General features: G+C 35.1%; 1 protein-coding gene across 1 annotated transcript in view; it reads right to left on the reverse strand.

Moving 5' to 3' along the window:
* The window catches only part of LOC126967181 (forkhead box protein O), a 126005-nt gene extending 106340 nt beyond the window's left edge, over window positions 1–19665 (reverse strand). Inside the window, exons 1-2 of the mRNA XM_050811658.1 lie at window positions 18785–19665; window positions 13700–13905 (exon numbers count right to left, since the gene is read on the reverse strand). Of these exons, the coding sequence (XP_050667615.1) occupies window positions 13700–13905; window positions 18785–19016 (438 nt within the window). The 5' untranslated portion in view covers window positions 19017–19665. The remainder of the gene's footprint in view (window positions 1–13699; window positions 13906–18784) is intronic.
* Between the last annotated feature and the right edge of the window lie 6673 nt (window positions 19666–26338).

Raw genomic sequence — 26338 nt, forward strand, 5'->3', positions numbered from 1 at the left:
CAATGCATTTTTTTTATCCACGTGTTGAAAAATTGCGTATGAAACTCGTGAGCAAGTTACTCACTAGACACTGGACTGATTTACGCCCTCGCCTAAGCCTCGGGTTGTAACCCCCGACCTCTTGTACAGTGAGCAACTTATATCCCATGCTTGTATCATTTATAATTTATATACTATTCTACTCGTCAACACGTGGTTGCTGTGAGAATTAAATTTTATATCGCGAATCAATGTCTCCTCAGCCTTTAATATTGAAGCTTGATATAGGTAATGGAGCCGCTATGAAGTAGTATGCAATAATTAACGGTTCATTATCATTTTCAGCCGGAAAACATCCACTGCTGGACAAAGGCCTCCCCCAAAGATGTCCACGACGATCGGTCCTGCGCTGCCCTCATCTAACGTATTTCGGCGATCTTGACCGGATCGTCGGTCCAGTTAACGGTTATGAATGGTTAAAATCGGTTTGTATCTATTATTTCCTTGGGAGTGTTAAAATATTGTTTTATTAACTCTTATTAAATGGTTAATTCCTTGACAGTCAGAACAAAACAACTGTAACTACTAAATAGTAGTGCCGCCTCGTGCTGTCAAGTGATAAAATTGTAACTCTGCTCTGTTAAATGTCGCGGCGATGTAGATGGAAAAAAACGTTTGCGACCGGTTATTCAACGAAACATCTGTAATAAAATTAAATAACAAAAACCGCATAATAGTCGTTAAAAGTAGAACAAAATCGAATATAAAGTTTACTATGCGCATAAGCCGGCTCGAATTTTTTTTGGTTTGAAGGTCCAGTCGGTGTCTTGGCCACCATCAGTGTTTTTATTTTACGGGCGCTTATGTTTAGCATTTAAAATCACTTATTGACGTCAAACACTAAAACGGGCGCAAGAAAGTGCTGTTTTTTTTTTCTTAATTACTTACAATATAATATGTACCTAGTATGTTAGAATCGTACAATAAAAATTTATAATTAATTAGCGTCAGGGCGTTCGCTCGATTACCAGTCTATGGTATCATTAAGAAAATCATTTATTTTATTTACCACACAAATATACCTCGCCCAATAAAAGACTTACTTATTCGTCTTAGCCGAGTAGTAGGCACAACAATTTTATGTTTGATCCTCGTTTTAACATTATGATTGTCGCAGTTTCTAGCAAATTCGTTAAAGTGCTTATGAACATAATCAAGAATAATATATTGAGATGTAACAGCCAAAATGTTTAATTAGCTATTGTAAGGTGCTAGGCTGACTGAATGAGACTCTGAATTTATCTTACGTCTGACAATCAAGAGTTGTGAACGTCACTGCCCTATTGTTGAACAAGATAGTTTAATTGATTAATGAGTGCCGGTAAAGAATTAATGATCCCAGACTTATTTAAAATAAGGCAATCGAAGATTAGCAGCAATTAGTTTTAACTTTTAATTTTTGTTGAACTTTAACAGAATGCCTTACCGTCATCAGTAAATCTGGTGTAATTAATTTTTAATTGTTGTATTAAATTGCATATGGGCTTGAGTTATGTGGAACATAAAACAAGGATGAAAAATTGAACATATTATGGTCAAACAGTCTTTTAGCTAAATACTGCAGCAAGGACCACGAAACCCTGACTGAATGGTCAGCCAACAAGAGAAGAGTGATAATAATATTTTGCCATCCATATTCAAATATTTTTATTCAAAATAGGATTTATAATCACTTATTGAAAGTCAAAATCTACCACCCATTCAAAAGAGACTGCCTCAGACCTGACAAGAATGGGCGCAAGAAACTCAGCGGGCTTTTTTTTTTATATAAAAATAAAATATGGATTACAATGTAATATCGTACAATGTAAAAATTTATAAAACTTAAAAATTTAAATATTCGTAACACATTTGTTTTGTACATTTTCTGGGATCATATTGTAGAAGCATATACATCGCCCAAAAAAAGACTTACTAACTCGACCCAACCGAGTAGTAGGCATAACAAGTTTATGTTTGTTCCTCATGTTAACATTATGAATGTCACAGTTTCTAGAAAATTCCTCAATGTGCTTATGAACATACAAAACATTATCAAAAATGTATTGAGAAGCAACAGGCGAAATGTTTATTTCTTTAAATTTTTCTCTTAATGATTCTTTAGGACCTAGGTTATAAATCGCGCGAATAGCCCTCTTCTGCAGCACAAAGATAGTATTAATATCGGCCGCACTGCCCCATAACAATATACCATAGGACATAATACTATGAAAATAACTAAAGTATACTAATCTCGCCGTATCTATGTCAGTTAACCGTCTAATTTTCTTAACCGCATATGCTGCAGAACTAAGCCTATTCGCCATTCCTTCAATATGGGGGCCCCACTGCAATTTGGAATCAAGAGTAATGCCAAGAAATATAGCAGATTCCACTGGTTTTACCACCTCTCCATTTAATAAAATATTCGCATCTATATTTTTGACATTTGGCGCGTGAATTTAATATATTTGGTTTTATGATTATTTAACAATAAGTTATTGGCGCTAAACCAGAAAGAGCCAAGTCCGCATGGGGTTCGAGTGTATGAGAATTTCGTCTATAAAAGCCAACTGGTTGACCTGTTATAGTAAATAAATCGTTGTTTGGTGCAATTACTACTTATGACAGTAATCATAACCATCAAGCTCTAAAGGTTGATGCGCTTAATATAGAACAGGGGCGATAATTTGAGAAATCCAAAAAAATTATATATTTTTCCTTTCATTTTTGCTATACTCTATTCCTTTTCTTAAATTTTCTTCTTATTAATCTATTTTTTCTTATTAAATTTTTATTTTTTGAAATTATTTAATATTTAAAACGCTTTTTAACTTAATTAAATCATAATCATGGCACCCGTTCGATGACATCAGGCAAACTTGAAGTACCTAGAGTAAACAATTACTTTGTCGATAGAACTTTAAAGAAAATAATACCATATCTGCTTAATAGTTTGCCTGAGGAGATCCGACGGGAACCAAACAAAAATAAATTTAAAAAACTATTGAATAAATATTTATTGTTGCAGTAACATTTGTAAAATACGCTTTAAGATTTATTTTATGTGACTCGCTCGATCCTGTAGACAAACTTTGTAAGCAGTTTTACAGGACTTTGTATTATTTTAAGAAGAAACTGTATGTTTATAATAAAAAAAAAAAAAACAAAAAACTGTGAACACGCTTCATATATTGGAACCTTATAAAATGTGTCATGTACTACAGCTACTGAAAAATACTCAATGATTTAAGAGTGCCCGTTGGCGTCCTTATATATTCTTCTTACGAGCTGTAGTTTTTCCGAACATAATATAGTAGATGTAGTAATAATATTAAAAATTGTTTAGTTTAAGTTTATTTGACTTTGAAACGTGGCTCCCTAAAAAAAATCCAGAGAGTAAGTCGTAAAGCTTAACATGTAGGTCCTCGTATCTTTAATATATATAATTGATCTTCAATAATATAATAAACAGAGTGTGAGGTGACGGCCACGTAGAGGTTATCACGTGAGAAGGACGTCACTGAGCGAAAAACAAGAATTATTGTAAATAGATAGCACTTTATTAAAGCAACTTTAAAATAACTTTGTACACAATAAAAATTAGTTAAAACGAATGAGTTTCTTGCTACTTCTTCTCATTAGCTCAACCCTTTACGAAGTAGCGGTAAATTCAATAAGAAACAATATTTATATATTTTTTTTGACATTCACAAGTGTCCTTTTTGTGACCTACATGAATAAAGTGTTTTTGAATTCGAATTAAATATATTAAACTTACTCAAGTGTCATAACTCATATCCATTGTAAATGATAATGAAAAATTAAAATTAATAACAAATACATTAGTACCTACCAAAATTTTAAACCTATTAATACCTAAATTTATACAAATAAGAATTGTTTTTTTTTCTCACGTTCTAGACTTATAAAAATTTATGTTTTGTAATTTTTGAGTGTGTTATTGACACCTATTATGAAGTAATTCTGTTTCACACTATTTCCATTTCAATGATGTGTTTATCTATTATAGTAACTACAATAATTTGTATCTAGCATTAGTTTATAATAATGTGAAATATACAAAAAACTTGCACGTAGCAATTTTTTGAAAGCCTAAATGTAATATAAACACGTCACCAGAAAAAAATCATTGGCGCTAAATGTTAAGGAGAGGGTAATATGTCCAATAATAAAAAAGTTTGACAATTTGCAGCTGACTGTACGTCGACATTGCAATGTTAACAATTCCAAGGACTACATCCGCTTCCATAACAAGAAAGCGAGTTCTACATTTCTCATCTCACAGGGAAGTCGAGTAAGTTTTAATAGGGGAGGCGTATTATACTGATATCGGGAAAAGAGATATCTCTACATAATTATTCTCAGCCTTACAAAGTGCTCCATAAAAAAGTTGTGAGTATAATCTGATTGTTACCCGGGACAGTTTTTATGGCAGTGAAATGTATTAAAATGATATGAAGGCAGATATCACTATTATTTGGCACCGAGTCTCACTTGATTATTGAAAGACCGATTTGTTCCTGTTTCGCCCCACACAAAAAACCTTGTTTCGCCCCAGATTTTAAGCGTTTCGTCTCGAAAATAATAATAATTAATAATTTATTATTTTATTCTTTTTTCGCCCCACTTTTTGTTCCTTATTCGCCCCGGGTAGTAATTTATGTGTTTTACAACATGTTTTGTACGGACAGCATACAAAATATTTTAATAATCATATTTTTGTCGATAAATATAATTAATGAACTCAACAAGTTAGTATTCAATACCAGAAATCAATTAATGGAAACAGGAGCCTTTTAACTAATTAAAATTTTACTTATTCAAATTGTTATATAAATTGGCTTAAAACCTCAATATCTCACCTTCATCTTGATGCATGGACTTTGGAATCAAGATAATTTTACTATGTACTTGGTCCGTTTATGATATTTTTGTGCCAAGTTTTATCGTTATACTTTTGAGACAACCTAAGACAGCTGTGCCGCAATCTGCAAGAACATAATATCCTGTAATAGGTTTATGAACACCTTTCATGCGATCGTTTGGTATTGGGTAAACTATTGCTCTTATATATATCTAGAATATTGTTGTGATTCACATATTTTTTCTGGCTGTACAAAGGTAACATTTTAAAATGTGGGGCGAAACAGGAATAAAAATCAACATGGGATGAAACAGGAATGTGGGACAAAAACCCGGGGCGAAACAGGAACAAATCGAAAGACCGAATTGGCACAGGGTGATTTTTTTTCTCTGTTATGCTGATGCCAAAAATGCACAACGTTAATGTTGTATTTTCACTACTGCTGGTTTTTTCTATTGATCTAAGTATAAGACTATCCTGACTCGCAGCTATTTTTATACTTATTAACTTTAGTTAGTTAAAGGAGCCTCGTCATATATCAGCTGTTGAACTGACAATGCGTGGAGTATTTTTAAGAAAGGTATGTAGGGTAATCTAATAAGATTCGGATTAGAATTTAGAAAGTACATTTCTTATTTCTATGTTTGAGACTTGAGCATGCATTTTATTAGGAAATTATTTTATCGACTGAGGATTAAAATAATTCAATTTTGATAGATTATGGGTTATTGCGGCTCAGAATTATTGTGTTTTTCAAGAATCCTGAGCGGCACTGCATTGCAGTGAAGAATCAACTGAACGTTCTGCTCGTCTCACAAACTAGGGGATTTTCATAAAAAAAATAGGAATTAGACCAAATGCATCTTTGCTTCGGTAACATACTCAGAATCAATATAAAAGTGTTCTAACACGTAATATCGATCACTGATTACGTATTGAATAACCTCCTGGCATACAGATCTTAGATTATCCATTACACGTCAAGATCGGTAATAAGTTTACTCAAAGCAAACTATTTTTTAATCTTCTTACGTGATATTAAGATCGTATAGCATTTCCTGCATCGTTCAAGGCTATATTCGAAACACTTTCAATGGGACTAGTCACTTCATTTTGATTTTAATGTCATGAAGATACTGTTCAACATATATTTATATTAAATATTTACTTACATATATAACTAAGTACATAAGTATGACTGCGGTAAGTCTGTTTTACCAGTGAGGGGGTTCTATGCACAAAACGCCGGCTAAGTTGGTACCACAGAGGCGCCATTATCTGAAGCATTATTGTGTTTTGGTTTGAATGGCATCGTAGCTAGTGAAATTACTGAGCTAATGAAACTTAACATATTGTTTAGACCCAGAGAGAGCGCAATAATTGCGATACCGCTCAGAACTTGAGTTTTTAACATCTGATGAACGTCGCGCTGGTCTTGTCATTCATGCACATAATGAACACTTGCTAGTCACATTTAAGTGAGAACGAACGCATTTTAATCTAGGTTAATTAGCTCCGAGTCATATATATATTTACCCCCTTATCATAATGGTCCGCTAACTTTAAACAGCCGCTAAGTAGTGTTTTTTCTCATTCTGACTTAGGTCAATAGAAGAAGACAGAATGCGAATTAGCAATGCTTTCAGTTAGCAGACTATTATGAATAAGGGGGAAAGTCTTTTTTTAACATCTTTTAACGAATTCATAAAACATTTAACTTTATTATATTAAAGACAGAACAAAGTCTCGATTATTATTAAAATTGTTTTAAAATATTTTCAAATAATCATAGGTCGCCAACGCTCCTAAGATTATTTTGATAGGAGATCACTTCTCATCAGGTGACCGTACCTAAGCTCGTTTGTCCTCCTCTTCCATAAAAATAAAACGATGTGAGAAGCACGGCACTACTAAGAACTACGGGCACTTAACAAGTGTATTAAGAGTTAACAAATCTAATACATAAAATTCTCGTGTCACGGTGTGCGGTACCGAACTCCTCCGAAACGGCTTGACCGATTCTCATGAAATTTTGAGTGCATAATGGGTAGGTCTGAGAATCGGACAACATCTATTTTTCATCACCCTAAATGTTAAGGGTGGTCCACACGATTTTTTTTTTAATTTTTTTGACATTTTTTTTAAATTTGTTTGATTATGAGTCAGCATTAAAAAATACACACAACTTTAAATTTTCACCCATCTACGATCAACAGTTACTTTTGTATCGCGATTTGAATATCGGCAATACAACGTTTGCTGGGTCAGCTAGTAAACTTATAAATTACAAAAAAATATATATATATTTTCGAATATTAAAATTTTAACGTTACAAAGCTATTGGCCCAACCTTAACTAATATTATTTATGTGTGATTCTCTCCAGCGCGAACTTCAATAATCCCAGAATCAGGTCTGCAAACTATGAATGAGCTCTATATTATCTCATATTAGTCTGTGCAAATAATTCACGTTATCAATTCAAGATGGCGCTTGTGTAAATCAATGTAACCTCAATTGCTCATTAAGAAAGGTCTCCTTCGGAATTTTCCTCTGATTAGAAATTATATGTGCTTCATATTACAATGATATCATTATATATAAATATGGGAAATATTGTTTGGATACAGATTTGTAGATGCAGAGAATGTCTATCCGTTACCACATACATAAGGTGGGTTTAGACTTGAGTGAGAATGAGCGATTGTTCGTTCAACAGAGTTACAGCATTTTTTTGTTCTACCTTTGTTCGCGAATATTCTATGGAATGTTCTAAGAATACTCGCTCGCTTGATATAAATGGGCTCCGTAGCAAGCGGGAGAACCGATGCCTCGAGCTTTCTACTTTTTACGCGTTAAGTTAAGCGGTCTCTTCCAAAGCGTACTTATTGTATTCTAAATCTACTATAAAACATATTTTTAAAGGTCAAGGTGACTGAGGAATTTCTACTATTGATAGAAGCCTATCATAATTCCAAATGTCTGTGGGATGATTATAAAAATACTACTCCCACTATAGAAAACCTACTAAAACACAAAACAACACAGACTGCAATATAATTAACTAAACACAGATAACATTAAAACATTCATTCAAATTAACACCTTACTTCGTGGCAGTTATGTCCAATGCTTTGAACGAAAACTCTGCCTATGAGTTTTGCTTAATTTAGTTTAGCTTAATTGCAGTTAATTTGGAGCGTGATTGTGATTCTAGTAACTAGTTGTTTATTGTACGTCAATGCATACAACACAAACAAAAATATAAAAAACCCATTGTATCCATTGGAGATCGAACCCGCAGCCCTTGTGTCGATTGACGAGCCTGTCCTTCTGTAACGACATTTCTGATTTAACTGTTACAATATTGAACCTGAGGCGGAATGTTAGAACGAACGCTCAAGGATGTGGCAAGATTTCGCGAAGGCGTCTAACTGTTCGTTATAACGGTAGCGTTCATTTGTTATTCCGTCGTTCCAACGTGACATCGATACGATGAATAAGAATTTTTACGCTTACCACATCGAGCCTACATCTCGGTAGACAACTACATTGATGTGTTAAATTAAATATATAGAATATGTGATAAAAGAATGTATTTTAATATAAGTTACGGCAAATGTGAGTTTACTTGCCAATATTGCCAATATTCGTCTTCAAACAATTCGACACGAGTTTCGCCTTTACACGAGGCATCCTCAGGAGATGTTGACTCGCCAAATTCTGTTTGAAGACGAATATTGGCGGAATTAACACACAAGAAAACTCAAAACATTTGGATAACTATGGATTTCCGCCTACTTCAATAAATTTTCTTAAGGAATTCTAACGGGCAATTTTTCAACAGTATGTGGTTAAATTATTGTAAACTTAAATATAACCCAGATAGATGAACATTTAAATGTAGAAAATATATTTCCGCAGTTTTCTCTTCTAGTCTTGTAGCAAAAGGATGCACTGATAGAGCTGGACAAATACAAATGAAAGCAGTATTCCGGTATTTTCGATATAGGATGATCGCTTCATTCCGAGAACCTTCAAAATACAAATAGAATGTTGGGTGAGATACTATTTAACATATAGCGTATAAAACCTAGAGACGTTGCGCCACGACTAGAACCTCAGTGCAAAAACTCACAAAGATTTGGAAAGACCGCAGAATAACCAGAAACACAGAGGTTAGACTGATGAGGACCAGCTTTCCAAATTTTCTATACGGAGCTGAGACGTGGACCCTGAGCATTCAAGACTGCCGCAAGATTAACGTGCTGGAAATGTGGTGTTGGGGGACGCATGCTCAGAATCCCATTGACCGAGCACCAAACCATTGTTTCGATCCTGAAAGAACTTAATATCAAAGCGAGATTATCGTCGTTTGTGCAAATACTAATTCTCAAGTTCTTCGGGAATGTCACCGTAACGAGGACTCCATGGCACGTCTGCTGGTGCAAGGGAAAGTTGAGTGCAAAAATATCTCGTCAACGCGCCAAGGGTACCGGATGTGTTAATAACGCCGTTCAGATGCGGTATGGTAAAACCGTTTGGTTTTAGTCGGTTCGATTCCGACACACCGCCCCACCGAAAACCCCGGTGGGGTGACGGCCCGTGGTGGATTCCACACGCATAAAAAAGAAAAAAAAGGACTCAACCTTCAACCACAATAAACATGGCGATGTTATCAGTAATTTTATTGCAGCCGTATATTCCTCACACAAGCAGGTATCTCGTGGGTCACTGAATCAAAATAGACGGAACCTGTCATATATACGTCTCTGAGAAGTCATCAGTTTGTAAACATTTGGTACGAAAAGATACCGTACCTTTAATTAGTACGAGTTTAATAAGTAGTTTGAAATGTTTGTACGGACCTAAGATGGCTGCCTATCCCATTCTCAACGCGCGTGGATTGTAGTATTTCACGGTAATGATTGAGATAATTTCCTCGTATATTGGTATCAGTACTTACGAACAGAAAACAAATACACGTCATTCTTCGACTTCGTCATAAGGAAATACTTTTCGTTTTACGGCAGCCAAGTCTAGTGAAAACAGACATCGCTTTAATTGTAGTTGGTAGTTTAAGTACGTACCGACAATTATCCATATTATACACAGGAAATCACTATCATGTTGGGATTGGTTACTAGGTATGCTGTAGCATCTGTTATAACCACGAAATAGATAAGAAAGGAAGTTTTAAATAATTTATTTTTCGTACCTATTTATTTGTTATACCCTGGCAGAAGTGGTGTGGTAGTTTGTGGTAGTTGTGGCAGGACGGGGTGAAAGTTTTAAATGCGCGAGCGCTGTCAGTACATTGCCAATACACCTACATCTAGCATTACTGTTCCATTTATGTACATATTTTATTTATTTATTAATGATTAATAAGTTGAATATTTAGATAAACATTTGATAAAATTACTATTGAATTAACCACACATAAAACCATAGCAACAAACGAGTTTTAACCAATAATTAAAAAGTGTGTGCCATCGGTAACTAGGGCCGTAATATTGCTTCAAGAAGGCCATGCGCAGCGTTGTGTGTCGTTGTAGCTGAGTTTTTCCCGATCCAGAATGCTTGGAATCGTTTTCAAGAGACTAGGAGTCTATCCAGGAGACGGGGATTTGGCAATGTTCGAGCAACTACCGCACAGAAGAACCGCTACATGCGCTTGACTGCGCGCAGAGAACGCTGCATCACAGTCCGCTTCTTACAAAACCGTTTGCGGCTGGTGTTCGGTACACGTGTTAGTGATCAAACCATTACAAATCGTTTACACGAGGACCAGCAGTTCTGCAGGACGCGTAGTGCGGATACCATTAACAAGTGCTCATCGTGCAAACCGATTATCGTTCGCAAGGCAGCATCTGGCGTGGAATATGAATGATTGAAGGACAGTATTGTTTACGGATCAGTGTAAAGTAAATTTTTTAGTGATGACCGTCGCATTAGGGTCTGGAGGCGTGAAGGTGAGTGATTTTCGGATACTTGTATCCATGAAAGTGACAGATTTTGGGGCCCCAATGTTATGGTATGGGGAGGTTTCTCTATGTCAGGCAGAACCCAGCTGGTAATTCTAAATTAAGGCACAATAACAGGCCAACGTTACATCGAGTACGTCATAAGACCCCATGTGGTCTCATATGCACAGAGAATCAGCGCAAGATTCCGTCTGATGCTCGATAATGCTCGCGCTCATAAAGGTAGGGCCACCAGAGAATCCCTAAAGGAGGCTGGTACACAGGTGTTGCCCTGGCCTGCAAACAGTCCAGCTCTCAATCCCATTGAACAAATTTGGGATTTACTGAAACGCAGTGTTCGAAACACAAACCAACCCGTGCACAATGAAAGATAGCTAATAAATGTTCTGAAATCAAAATGGGAACAAATTCCTCAAGAAACAGTGGTACACCTGGTGGAGAGTGTAACTTCTAGGCTTCAAGAATGCATTAGAAAACGAGGAGGGTATACTAGATATTGAGGAAAGTCACAATCCAACCAACATTTTTAGTTTTTTTTTCAGAATTTTTATTCCTCACTAATTATTTTTGCAAAAATGCTAATTTTTAGAGAAAGTTGAGAAAATTTCTTATATTAATTGTTTGCATTATTATTTTATGCTCGCTACAATAAAAATCAAGAATTCATTAGAATACTGTAAAAACGTGGTGGCCCGTTGTTGTGACTAGTATATATCTCAAGGTACTAGGCGGACTAAGATCGTGCTAGAATTTAGGGAATCAATTATTGTATAGGGTTCGCACGCACAGTAAATGATTCCTATAATAAATATAGTTTCTTTACTCCAACAACTGATATTTCGACCTGACTGATTGTGATAGTATATTTATTTGAGTTCAAAAAATGGGGATTATTTTGTGTTATGTTAACGAGTTATGCTGACATGTGCCAAGCAGTCAGTTTATGTAGGTTTAAATAGTATTTGTACGATATGCAAAATCATAAGTAATCACAATTTATTATTTAGTTAAAAATTCATTCACCCTACAAATTACATCTCTCTCATTCATTTGATATTTACATATAAACAGAACGTGACACACGATTTTAACACTGTGCTTATTAACTATGCACACACTTACAATTCTATTACAGAGAATTTTAGTAACTACGACGTATGTTATAGTAATGAATTTCGCTTGGTAACGTACCGGCGTTTGAATGGGTATTGTATGCGTAAATATTAATCAATGCCTCGGATACGATTGTGAAGGTCAACGAGTCAAAGATGATCTTAAAATAGTTTGTCCATGGTTATTGCTTCTCTAATAGATTAGGACCTGTTAATACCGTTTTGTACCTTTTTTAAATAGTTATTGTACCGCAGTTACCTATGTTATATACAATCACACCAGCTGCGTCAAAGACATTAAAGTTTAATACCTAAATACCTAATTACATTATTAAAAGAGTGTAAAAAGGAAAAAAAATCAGAGCGACATTTGTTTCCTAAGCGGTGGTAGTAGTTTAATTGACATTAAATTAATTATCAAGGGGTAACTACTGACAAAATTATAAATGAACCACAAGTAAGTTTTATGGGAGCGATAGTCCCACGTAGGAAAAAAAAAAGTCAGTCAATAAATAGACTTGGAAGGAAACTAAGGATAAAAGAAATTGGTCCATGATAAAGTTATACACGAACAAATGAAGACGGCTGTTGAAGTCATATCGACGGGCGTCGGCAACAAACGTGTCACTCCGCGTTCGTTATAAAAACGTAAATATCGTTGACAAATTCCACTGTCCGCGTAGTTCCAGTTGTTTTTATGATACGCCTTGTGTAATAGCAATGGAATTCGTACGTAGCAACCACGCCACTTATAACGCTAGTATTAAATGTCTTAATAGCAGATTTATTATCACTCGTATTATACGGTGTCGTCGGACGGCGTCGACTCTACAGCGCGCATTGCTCGGATTGAGATAATAAAGTCACTGCGCAGTTCGACAAAAATGCGTAGCAGTTCGGCGAAACGAATCAAGATTTACTATCGCTGTTAGATATTCTCAGGGTAAGCAGAAGTCACACCTACATACATTTCTAAGAATACAATATTATATTATGTATTTACAAAATAAAACAGCTATCGCTTCTGTGTTATAATATTTTGTTTACAAAGCGTGTTCATTAATAATGATAAGTGAAGTGTTTACGATTTTTGTACTTGATATTATAATACCTAATTATAAATAATAATGGTGAGTGTTCGTCCTGAGACTGATAGACATTATATTGAGTTCCAATTACAAAGTCGATAAGTTTCTTTTGCTTATTACTTAATAGATTTATTAGACATCACATTATTCACAATACTTACCTACTTATAGCTAATATTGTATCAGGTTCATAAAACAGTCATAGAAATATTTATACTCTAAATTGAGCATTGGTAACGTGATCTCAAGCTCAAACCAAATATAATAATTTATAAGTTTATATTATATTTAACAAAACCTTTGGCTGCTTATAGGAAATCTAGGTTAGTTTTTGGATATTACTGTGCGTGACATATCAACTAATGATAAAATCAATATTCATTAGAAATATGAATTGGAAACAATTAAGAATGTGTCAAACTATCCATACTACACATTATCTGGACCGAAATCCCGATCCTTTCCATAAAAAAGACGTGTATTTTCAATTCAAATAATTTGTTCTATTCTGGCTCCAAACTAAAACTACGTGGCAAACTATTAAGAATAAAAACATAGTGAAATGATGAACTGCGATATGAGTCTGAATTATATAAAAAATATTTACCTTCCAACCAGCTGAAGAGTTGCTGTCACCCTTGTCTTTAAAATATGCCACATTCTGGACCATCCATTCGTAAATCTGAGACAGCGTGAGTCTATTCTCCTGTGACGATGTGATGGCTTGGGTTATGAGATCAGCATACGAGAGGTTCCCCCACGCGTTGCGGCGAGATGAGTTCTTCTTAGCAGTCACTGGCAAAGGTGGAGCACCTGAGGTGGGAAAGAAAGTCATGAGCATTCAATATAGGGCTACAGTCGCCATTTTAAATATTCTTTTTGTTATTGTGATGGATACACAAAGATACATCATGTTAAAAGTAACAAAAGTGTTGCAAGTGACGCAACGAGCTTAAGACCCGTCTCCCTTTAACAGAGATATAAAAAAATTACGTCTAATGATCGTAGTAGACTTAACTATTTGTATGTAAGTACATCAGACAGTGTATTAGGACTGAGCACATATTTAAGAAATATATTAAAGCTTCTTTGACATTAAAAAAAAACAAACTTTTATACTTTAATATTAATAAAATACTATTATTTGTATGTGCTTAGATTTTCTGATAGAGTCGGTCTTTTTTTACTTTTTAGTGTCTGTAATAGGTTCTGTAAACTGCAGTTGGTTTTTTCTCGATTACATCATCTAAACTATAATATTTCGTTGCTTCATTTTGTCATATCATTTTTTTAAGTAGGGCTATGGGCAGGCCTACGAAAGGCGCGTGCAGCGCCTATTTCACGTTTTTGTGAGATAATGAAATAATGACAGGTAGCCTAGAATCCACTTATCGGGGACACGAGCTAATTAAGTATTAGTTAATTAAGTATTAATATATAATCAACTTAAATGATTAAAAACTAAATGAAAAAAGCTGTACCCAAAATAAAATTAGATCGTTCACGTAAACAATAACATCATCCACGTAAACTACTCTGCCAAACTATGCGATTTTTTATTGGAAACAAATGGCAACTATTCCGCATCAAATTAAAGAATAATCACGTAAATTGGTTCATAATTCTCAGCGTAAGCTCAGTTTAAAAAAAAATAACAATAATGTTGACTTTTTTGATGACATAATTTTATGACAACAATATTTCTTATTTCTTGCCATAGTAGTGGAAGCGATTAAATTGACTAATGCCATTTATATACTGACCACTGAATCTAGTAAGTTTGATCGAAGAAAGAAACGGTTTACCATCATGAATACAAGGACTCGAGACCGTTTGTATGGATAAACGCCCACTAATGTTTCCTTTTATAGCCTAAACATATTATGATCGGATTTGCTACGGCCGGACCATCGGACGCTCCGGTGGGCGCCTCGCACCTGTCTCGTTAAAGAGAAGCTTAATGGCTATATGATTGGGAACATTTACTAAGCATATCATGTCCTATACTGTTATATCAAACATTGGGCACAGCGTTTACTTCTATATATAATGAGAGTAAGATAGTTATAAACATAAAGAACAAAATAAAAAAACAGCCACGGATAAATAGTTATCTATATTCAATATTAAAACGAAGAGATTACTGATTAAGAGTATAGAAATCACATACAAAAAATATGAACAAGCGACTTGAATACACAAAATTTAGAAATAAAGTAAATAAATTGGTAAACAATATAAATAAATTGGTAATCATAACATACTCAGCATGGTTTTCGAAAAGGGAGCAGCACTGTTACTGCTCCAATGGAGTTTGCGGATTATATAAATGAATGCTTAGATTCAGGTAAACAATTGATAGCAATATTTATTGATTATAAACAAGCATTCGATACCCTGGATCGTAATACATTGTTGAATGCGATGGATGAGTGTGGTATACATGGTCCAACGCAGAGCTGGTTTCGGAATGATCTTTCGAATAGGAAGTTCCGCACCATGGTTGGGGGGCTAACTGGTGAGGTGTCGGACGTAACACTTGGAGTCCCTACTGGTTCCGTGTTTGGTCGGTTGGTTAATAGTGTATCAAACGTTGTAAACAAATGTCGAGTGTATATTTAGGCAGATGACATGTGCTTGCTTTACACCTCAAAAGATGTCTCAGCAATACAAAAAACCATGCAGGAAGACTTCGAAGCTATTACTTAATGGGCACATGACAAGGGAATCATTTTAAACTTCACAAAAACTAAATGCATGCATATACATTCGCCGTACAACCATAAAACTAAGTCTGTTAGTATTGAAGATATTGCTATAAGAGGACACACGTATCAGTGTTTACATAATATGAATAAAACTAATTGTAATTGTAAAAATTGGAATACGTTCACAAAATTATATAAGAAAACCTTGAGGAGTGTTTACTATAGACTTGCCGACTCAATTATAAGTTACAGGCTCATTGTGTGTATCTATACTTCTATACTAATATTAGAAAGAGGAAAGATTTGATTGTTTGTTTGTTTGCATTGAATACGCTCCGCAACTACTGAACCGATTTGAATGATTCTTTCACTGCTGGGAAGCTACATTATCCCCGAGTGTTATAGGCTATATTACATTTTCAAAAAATTTGGGATCCCTACTAAAAGTCCAGTAATGTAACCCAAGGTGTAAAAATACGTACGCGAACGACGTCGCGGGGTATCATCAAAAATCCGCCGTCGTACTCGGTACGGTCCGGACGGTAATAATAATAATTTTTTGTGACGGACAATGTGACATACCATCGAAAATCTGTCTGCTAAGGGACCGCGTCCGATGGTTCGACGTACCAAATCCAATTATGTATTAATAGCTTTAAGAACCACATTATACCGACATATCAAACCAAAATCCTTTCTTTTGTCATGACGACCTTCTTTGCCATAAAATGTTCGTCATTAATCCATACGTTTTCTACAAACACTTGTGAGTTGATAGTAATTATGTTTTAAATGCTATTATCGTTATCGCATGATTTGGTGAAGACTTATTTCTAGTCAAGCAATTTAGTGTATGAACTATAAATTGTACTTATAAGTGTTAAGCGGAAAAAAATAAAATAAAAGCGGTGTGATTAGTTAGTGTACACTAACTACGGTGTTTAGTTCGGTAGTGTGATTAGTTAGTGTACACTAACTAAATATGGTTATCCTAACTATAGTCCAGGATAAAACGCTAATATACTTTAAAAAAAAACAATGTTCAAGTTGCATTGAATTGCATATTTTATATTTATATATTTTACCTTTTATCTTTATATAATGTATTTGTTTCATAATATGTATAGTGGGTAATTTTGCCTTTAATAAAAACTTATTATTGTTATTGAATCTGGTTTTACAATTTAAAATTTCAGCTGCATAACTATTGCGGTTTATATGATTGACAAACAAATGGACAGACCGACGGAGCGCGGACTATTTGTAAAAGGGAGTTCCCGAGGTTTACGCATCTAGTACGGAACCCCAGAAACAGGTTGGTTTGTGTTAATAGTACACGCTTTGAATGTGATTTGCACCAACTTTAAAACTTCGAAATGAATTGAAACCTCGCATACTTATAGAGGACTGATGATATCCCATATCTGCATGAAATTATTGTTAAAAAGAAAAAATAAATAGTACTTCAAGATTATCGAGTGTCCGACTAAAAAAGAACGATTAAGATGCTTTTAATGTACTTATTATAATTAGTGAGATTTTCCTTAATTTTCTTTTACCAATAACTGTCTATACAAAATTTACAATTAACAGAATGTGACCCACGCATCTTTACGTAAATTGAGTTTATAATTGATTTGGTACTCTTTTTTAACTTAAAGAAAATGATTTTCTACTTTTTAGTTTAGCTACTTACAAGTGTTTTTAATTTTAATTAACTTTTGTATTCTCGTAATTGATCATCGTGTATAGGTAATATTTTAGAACCGTTATTCAATTTAGATAGGTACCCTAGTTAAGTATCTACTCATTCAGGCCCTCATATAAATAAGAAATCAGACACTAAGTATTGTAAATTGTTGATGTAAATGGTTTCATTCACCTTTGAACATATTTATTCTACTAATGCTATCTTCCACAGTTTAACTATGGAATGATAACTCAAAATAACTGTTAATAATATAAATAACTGTTAATATATAAATAACTGTAAGTTACATTAGAGATCCCTTTAACAATCTTATTAGTAATCTGTGCCTATAAAAGTATTCTTGCTATGCTTAAAGGTGTAAATATTTTATATCTAACGTAATTATTACATAGAAAAGAAACTTATATATTGAACATAATATACCTATGCATATAATAGGTATGTAATAATTTTTATAAGTCTTAAAACTTCACTATGTAATAAGCATCGTTAGGAACTATTTTGGCTAGTGTAATATTTATACATTATCATACTTTTATGTAATATAAATAGCTGTAAGTTTCTTTATACAAATAAATAAATAAATATAGTAGGTACCTATATTACGTTGGCGGCTAGTTATGTGTTTCACTGTAGTCTAACTGATAACATGTTATTCTATTCTAAAGTTATAAACGTATTTGCTGCATATTCAAATAATCCACATTTGGAACTACATAGGTACATAATACGCATGAGTCTAAAACCCTACGGTAATCTATAAGATTGTTATGAATCTATACAACAGGTATTATGTATTAATTATAAACATGTAATCAAAAATATTGTGTAGCATACGTACCTACTTATCAACAATTTACTATGTAACAATTTCAGCTATACCTTTTCACCAAGTAGGTACCTACGTACCTACTTGGTTCCAATTACTTATCCCTACTTGGTTATTCCAATAAAATGTTACCTAACTCTTTTATTTCAAGTATGATTGACGTACCTACCTATGTATTGAATAAAAACAGTTGATGAAAATTGAAATTGATAATATTACTAATAATATGTGCTTAATAATATTATGTAGGAAACTTAAAAAATTCTATGATTTACCGCAATATTCTGTTACATTTAAATAGTTGGCGCCATTTTCCACCAATTGTTTACAATGTATCTAAACTATGTAATAACGTTCTACAGTCTTTGTTTACTTTATGTATCTCTCAGAAGGACATGTAAATACTCATAAGATTCTAATTAAATTTATTTGTAATATATTTACCAGAGAGATTCTGGTTGGAATTCTTTTTGGAACCGCCATCTTCAACTGGATCTACGTAATTCTCTGGCCTTGGTAAAGGCCACGTGTTTGATCGTGCTCGCGTCTGTGGTTCGAAGCCGACCTCCGCGAGCTCGCCCAGAGGCTCCAGCTCTCCCATGGCTCCCTCGAGCTCCGAGAGTGCCGTGTGCGACGACCACGGACTGTGGTAACTACCGCCGCCCGACAGAGACATCTTGAGTTACGTTTGAGCAATGGAAAGTTTTTGTGGGTGTGTCAATGTCGCTGCACTCAGTGAAGCGGGTCCCCTCCAATCGTCACCACCATACCCAGATCACATACATACTTCCTACTATTTCCAGAAATCTTTACTCGTGCGATCCGAAGAGGTTATCTAACTGCTTATCGGCCTTAACGTTATACATGTGGCGTCTCGTAAACAGAGATGTACACCAAACACGTCTGTTGACGGCTGTCGGTGCGGTCTCTAGAGGCGATTTTCGCTAAATATAAGCGTGAAACGAGCGGGGGCGGGGCGCACACCACGTGAGCAAGCTACGCGCCGATTTTCCAATTCATCACTTGAGGGCAAGATATGCGATAACCTTGTAACGTGGCTACCAGCGAGGTTTCTGGTTTAATGTGATCATCGGCTCTATTAGTCCTACAAAACACTACACTACACTTAAAAGTTACAGCACTACGAAAACTTCAGCACTGATAAGTTATCACTGGTATACACAATATCCTAAATAGTAAATTAGTTCCGAAGCATCGGGTATAGTTTTTTTCGAGTCCACGCGGTCTAACTCGTTATTGCGTATCAAGTTGTGCACAGGGCTACGACTCGTCTTACTGCGCGAACGGTCGCACGTACACTGAGAGTTGATGTCGGCTGATGGCCATGCGAATTCCGTTCGCGGGCGCCGCGCTGGCCGCAGGCTCGCGGGGGCGTCGCGCGGGGAGGGGGGAGGCACAGCTGAAGCAACGAGGAACGACACACGCGGACGTCGCGTCGTGTGGCCGGACTTCGAAGTCCGGACGAAAGTGAACTATGTCGACTTCGCGCTTTCATCGCATGACCACAACGTATATACTATAAATAATAATAATATATAATCCAACATTTTATTAGGTAATTTTTGGATATTTGCCTGAAGGGCGTGTGGGGGATAATGATCGAGGATAATGCCTCCCGCATCATGCAGCACTCGCTGGGCAGGTCATCGTGGTGGGGTACTTCTGTACCCAAACGGCAATAGTTTTCTTCAATTTTGATTTCTATTTTAATAAATATATTCCACCACTTAACATGGAAAAAAAATATTATTATCTATACGTTGTACGTAACAAGCAAACGTACCTATATCAATTTTATTATTACCTATATAATATTTAATCAATAATATTGGAATATTACTTTCATCAATTTTCATACATATTTACAGCAATTGTCATGTTACTCGTATTGTATGGACATTGAATTCAAAAAAGGAGTATTACTTACTAACGTTACCATTAGACCAAGATCGACAATTTTTTAAACCAAAAAAATAATAGTAGGATGAAACCCATTGGAAAAGTAAGAGAATGTAACAACCGAAATATAAATCAAAACATATTATCAGATAGAAGCAGTTACAATACAGGCTTGACAACGTCCGCCATGATGTGTTTTTCATTGCTTTCTTAAACTACCAACGACGCCATCTCTACGACTGCTGTATTTTGACACAAGAGTTGAAGATAACATCCCGATATATTTAGAACGAATTCATCTTGTTTTATTCCAATATTTGCCCAGCAATTAATTATTATTATTATCAAAAGGTTTCATGCCGCTTAAAATCCATTTAATTTTTCCGAATAATAATTATGACGATAAAATATTTACAATTATCAAATTATTTATAATTCCTAATAATTTGTTATAAAATATATACATTTTATCACTAACATTATAATTTTAACGTAGGCTTTATGGCTGTAATATGAAATCAATGTCGTTACATTTGGCACGTGCACAAAAAAACTTCGGCGCCATTTTTGTTTGTTATTCATTTGTTACTGTGTGGTTATTACTTACTAATTATTAGTACAGAAGATGAACAATTGAAAGATTTAACTCCTCCAGAAATACTAAATGTAGCAAAAAATGCAAGCGAAATGCCTGCAAAATCTAGAGAAAAGTACTAGTAGCTGCTTACGATAGTTTAAAAATGTATACAATACAATGTGTTTGTTTTATACTCGCAAGTGTGTTCAAAAAGTGCGAATGAAACTTGTGATCGAGCTGCTATTCACGGTCTGGTGTGTAATGTGAGCAACTTAGCTCACTTGTTTCACAATACATGTATATTAAAAAATATATTTTAATTTCGTATTGCAAGTAACGGCGTTCCCTTGCGTCATGTGATGATCACACGTAAGGAAAATATAAATCCGTCTCATAGACTTACGTACGCCACAAACCACAACTGATAAGAACCACACTGTGGTAGACTCAGTACTATAAAATGAAATATTTATAATATGGACGATTCAGAAGCGCTTAGTCTAAGCCTATCCTACTAATATTATAAATGTGAATGTTTGTATGTCCGGATGTATGGATGTATGTCTGAACTTCTTTAACGCAAAAACTACTGAATAGATTTTGATGAAATTAACAATAATATAGCTTACACACCAGAATAGCACGTAGGCTATAATTTATAAAACTACAGTGTGAATTTTACAAAATATAAAAGAAGTGTGAAGTAAGTAGAAAAGAAACCTATCTACAATCTGTAAGCTATTCATGCTTGCTCCTCAAAAATTTACACTACAAAATTTGGACATATATTTGTTGTGTCCTTAATGCAAATTTATGTTCTTATTGTATGTATTGCAATAGTGTTAAAGGTTTTTTTTTTCTGGTTAGGAGACACATAAAAATACACTTTATCTTTATAAGATTACAACGGTAGGTTACTTTACTTTATACTTTACAGTTACTTAAATAATTCCACGAAATCTTAAATGTTTGTGGTAGTTACTTATACGGAGTTAGGATTTTTATTTTAATAACTTAGGTTGGTATTTGATTTTTATGGATTATACTACTTATAATAAGACCTCGAAAGCGAAATTTGTTTGTGTTGAATAGTTAATTATATGGGATTACTTCGTTTTTGTTTTTTTAACATAGGTTAGTAGTTGTGTTTTTATATTTATACTAGTGGACCCAACAGACGTTGTCCTGTACACATGTTTTAAATTTGAAAAATCGGTCCAGCCGTTAGGAGCAGTTCACTAACATACACATGAGCAAGAGAATTATATTATATGGGCGGAATTGAGAATCTAAACCAATCTCAAATTCACTGAAACAAACAAAAAAGTCATCAAAATCAGTCCAGCCATATAGGAGGTAGTTTAATTGTGAATCTAAACCATTTTCGAATCCACCTGAAGACACACACCAATCTCAAATTCACTGGAACACACAAAAATATCATCAAAATCGGTCCAGCCGTTTAGGAGGTAGTTCAATTGTGAATCTAAACCATTCTCGAATCCACCTGAATACACACAGAAAGTTTCATTAGAATCGGTCCAGCCTAGGAGGTCTAGGAGGAGTTCAGTGACATACACACGCACACAAGAATTATATATATAAAGATAAAAAATTGCATAGGGTAGTATTTGGTTTTCTTTTGATATTTATATAATAAATTTCCTTGTAGTGAATAGTTCAATGAGAATGTGAAAGTTTGTGAGTGTGTGTGTGTGTGTGTGTTTATTACGTCTTCACGCACAAACTACTGAATGGATTTTAATAATATGGCTTAATAAAATAACATTAATAATTTTACTCTAAAATCCTACTAATATAATAAATAGCAATATTTGTGAGTGTGTGAGTGTGTTTATTACTTCTTCACGCAAACACTAATGCAATCTGCGAGCAATTAATGTTTGCCGTGTAAAGCCCGTAGGAGTTACAATAATACATATTATAATGGCGCAAATACTACAACACACCTATTATAAAAACGAGAATAATCATATTAATAATTTTACGATAAAATTAAATCATAAATCATCATCTGATTACATTGTGATGTAAAATTATTTTTAAAAAGAAGTAATCGAAAACACGTGCACGTGCGCCGAGCCCTATAATTACGGCCATATTGTCGATACTCGAGGCACTACCTCTCCGTAGGATGTTGTGCCTATACAAGGCGTACGTTTTCACGCAACTCACCTACGCGGCCCCCGCCTGGTTTGCGCTGACAAGCGAGACGGGTCGCAAGTCGCTGCGAGCGAAGCAGTCGCTGGCGCTCCGCACTATCTTCGGAACACCACGCTTCGTACGGAATCATGTCATCTCCAGAGATCTGCGCATGGAGAGCCTGAGCACCTCTGAGTTCGCGCGCGCCGATGGAGCGCGATACCAACATTTGCGTGGCGTCGCTCGATACCATCGGCGACCGCCGGACATAAGAGGACTACCACGTGACCTAGTCTTCTAGGACACGACTGCTTCCTCGCCGCTGGCTGATGGGCGCTCACCGGTACACTACCGGCGATCTCGACCTCGCTGAGCGGCGTGCGCAAGCCAACCACGGACCTACCACCCTGCCGCAGTCCGCAGATCGCTCGCGACACTACGCGGGCTCGATCGCACTGCAGCAGGATACCACCGGACATAACACCACGGACCAACCGGTCCCACCCAGTGCCCCGCCTGTAGTTGCAGGCGGCGTTTATACTACTGAAAGGGGCCATGGCCCCGAACAATTACCCCGAGGCCTGTAAGGACCTACGCGGAAGACCCAGGTGGTGTACTCACTGCATGAGTGATCACCAGCAAGTTGACAATTGTGACCTTTAAAAACAATATGGAGGTTCTTTCTTCGTCCTCGATTTTATATGAAATTCATTTTTGTGAAAATAAGTTCAGGTTACCGTCAATATTTAAGACTTAGCTTTTGCGTTAGTAATTAAAGGGAGTTGCTATTTTGTGTTTTTATTTTCTGTAAATGATAGTAGTAAATTTACTAATGCGTTAAGCTAATGCTATTGCCTTAAGACATGTCATAACTTATGAGTTTTCCGAAAGTGACGAGTAATAAGTCATGATGTTGAGAGTTGATATGATACTAATTGAGATAGCTTGTATAGAACTAGAGCAATTTATTATTGTTAGTGTATACCACCCCCCCACTGCATAATATGATTAAATCCAACATAGAATGGAGGAGGTACTATCAAAATTTAGCAAAACCAGCAAGTCAATTGTAGTGTGTGGAGATTTTAATATTAACTTGCTTGAACCTTCGGCCAATTGTACTAGCCTTAAATATTCATTTCAAAGTTTTAATTTGTTCAATGTATTTTGGGAACCTACTAGAATCACTTCTACTACAGCAACCTGTTTGGATAATATTTTTACAGATGTTACTATTACTAGTAAACTCATATTAATAATCTTCAGTCCGACCATAGTGGGCAACTTATAAAAGTAAATACAAGATTGGACAATGTCAGACCAAAAAAGGTGACGATTATACCAGTTACGGGGAGCCGTCTTGAGAGGTTTAGAAATATTTTTTTAAATACGATACCATTTTTACCCTGTGGTGAAACTGCTAATTTGCACTATAACTTAGTCTTCAATTCCTACTGTGAGGAATTTGACAGGAATTTTACTCCAATAACGGTGACAGTAAACAACAAACATTGTTTTAATGATTGGGCAACAATGGTATCCACAAAAGTCGTAAATGCTTATAACGTGAAAATTTAAAATATATGTAAAAAAATACTCCAAGCTCTTTAAAGTAGTTTGTCATGAAGCGAAAATACGTTTCATTGCAGATAAAATTAAAAACAGCAATAATAAAGTAAAAGCGACTTGGAGTGTAATTAACAATGAAACTGGTAGATCGAATTGCCGTAACACCTCTATCTGTTTAAATATTAATAATCGCGTTATAAATACGGAAATAGAAATTGCAAATGAATTTGATAAATACTTCTCCGAAATCCCGATTGTCACGACCAAAGACCTTAACTCTTCGCCAAAAGCAGCATATGATATGCTTAAATTACACGTACCAGTATCTTCCACTGATTTAAAATTTAAGTAGGTTGCGATAAAATAAAAATCTTCAAATTAATTAACCTAAAAAATACAAAAGACCTATGGGGCCATTCGACTAATATTGTCAAATACATACTTGACATTATAGCACCTGAATTAGCAATAATATTTAATGAATGCATAGATGAGGGTGTGTTCCCTGACCTCTTGAAATACAGCAAAGTTATACCGTTGTTTAAATCCGGCAGTTCTTTTGACCCTGCAAATTTCAGACCTATTTCAGTGCAGCCTGTTTTTAGCAAAATTTTTGAAAAACTTTTGCTTCAACAGCTACAAATGCATTTTTGTAAATTAATGAACAAAAATCAGTTTGGTTTCACTAGGGGCTTATTAACAATTAATGCGGGTACTAGACTCATTGAGCACATCTTTGACGCCTGGGAAGAGTCACAGGATGCATTGGGCATTTTTTGTGATTTGTCCAAAGCATTTGACTGCGTCCACCATGAAACTTTACTCCTAAAACTAAAACATTATGGAGTGAAAAATAGAGCCCCGAAACTGTTAAAATCATATTTAAGCGAAAGAGTTCAGATAGTCGATGTAAATGGCAAACGGTCTTCGGGTAAACCTGTTCCACAGGGTTCTATTCTCGGTCCTTTCTTGTTTCTTATATATATTAACAATCTACCGTTTGTGGTAGATGATAGCCATGAGATTGTATTGTTTGCTGATGATACTTCACTTATTTTTAAAGTGAAGCGACGTGCGGATATTGATGGTGAGGTAAACAATGCACTCTCAAAGGTAGTGCGTTGGTTTGAGACGAATAATCTGCACTTAAACAGTAAAAAAACAAAGTGTTTACGGTTCATTACACCAATAACAGCGGAGGTACAAACCAACGTACTTATAAATGACCAGAGATTGGAACTTGTGGACACTACGGTCTTCTTGAGTATCACGTTAGATAAAAAGCTTCAGTGGGATCCATATATTGCCCATCTAGCAGATAGACTCAGCTCTGCGGCATATGCAGTTAGAAAGATTAGTGAGAACACGAATGTTGCAACCGCTAGATTAGTGTACTTCAGTTATTTTCACAGCATCATGACGTACGGTATATTACTATGGGGTCATGCTGCTGACATTGATATAGTGTTTGCTCTGCAAAAGACGGCTGATCGTGCTATATATCAGCTTGGTTATAGACAGTCTCTCAAAGAAAAAATTAAAGAAATAAATATTATGACTATTCATTGTCAGTACATTTATGAAAATTTTATATATGTTCACAAAAATCGTCACCTTTTTGCTCTTAATAGTGATTTTCATTTTTATAACACTAGAAATAAGGGATTGCTTGTAACTAATTCTAGTAGGCTTCATAAGATACATAATAGCTTTAAGGGTAAATGTATACACTTCTATAATAAAGTCCCAGCCACTGTTCAGGCATTATC

The sequence above is a fragment of the Leptidea sinapis genome, chromosome 12 (assembly GCF_905404315.1).
Source record: "Leptidea sinapis chromosome 12, ilLepSina1.1, whole genome shotgun sequence".
In the NCBI taxonomy this organism is placed as follows: domain Eukaryota; kingdom Metazoa; phylum Arthropoda; class Insecta; order Lepidoptera; family Pieridae; genus Leptidea; species Leptidea sinapis.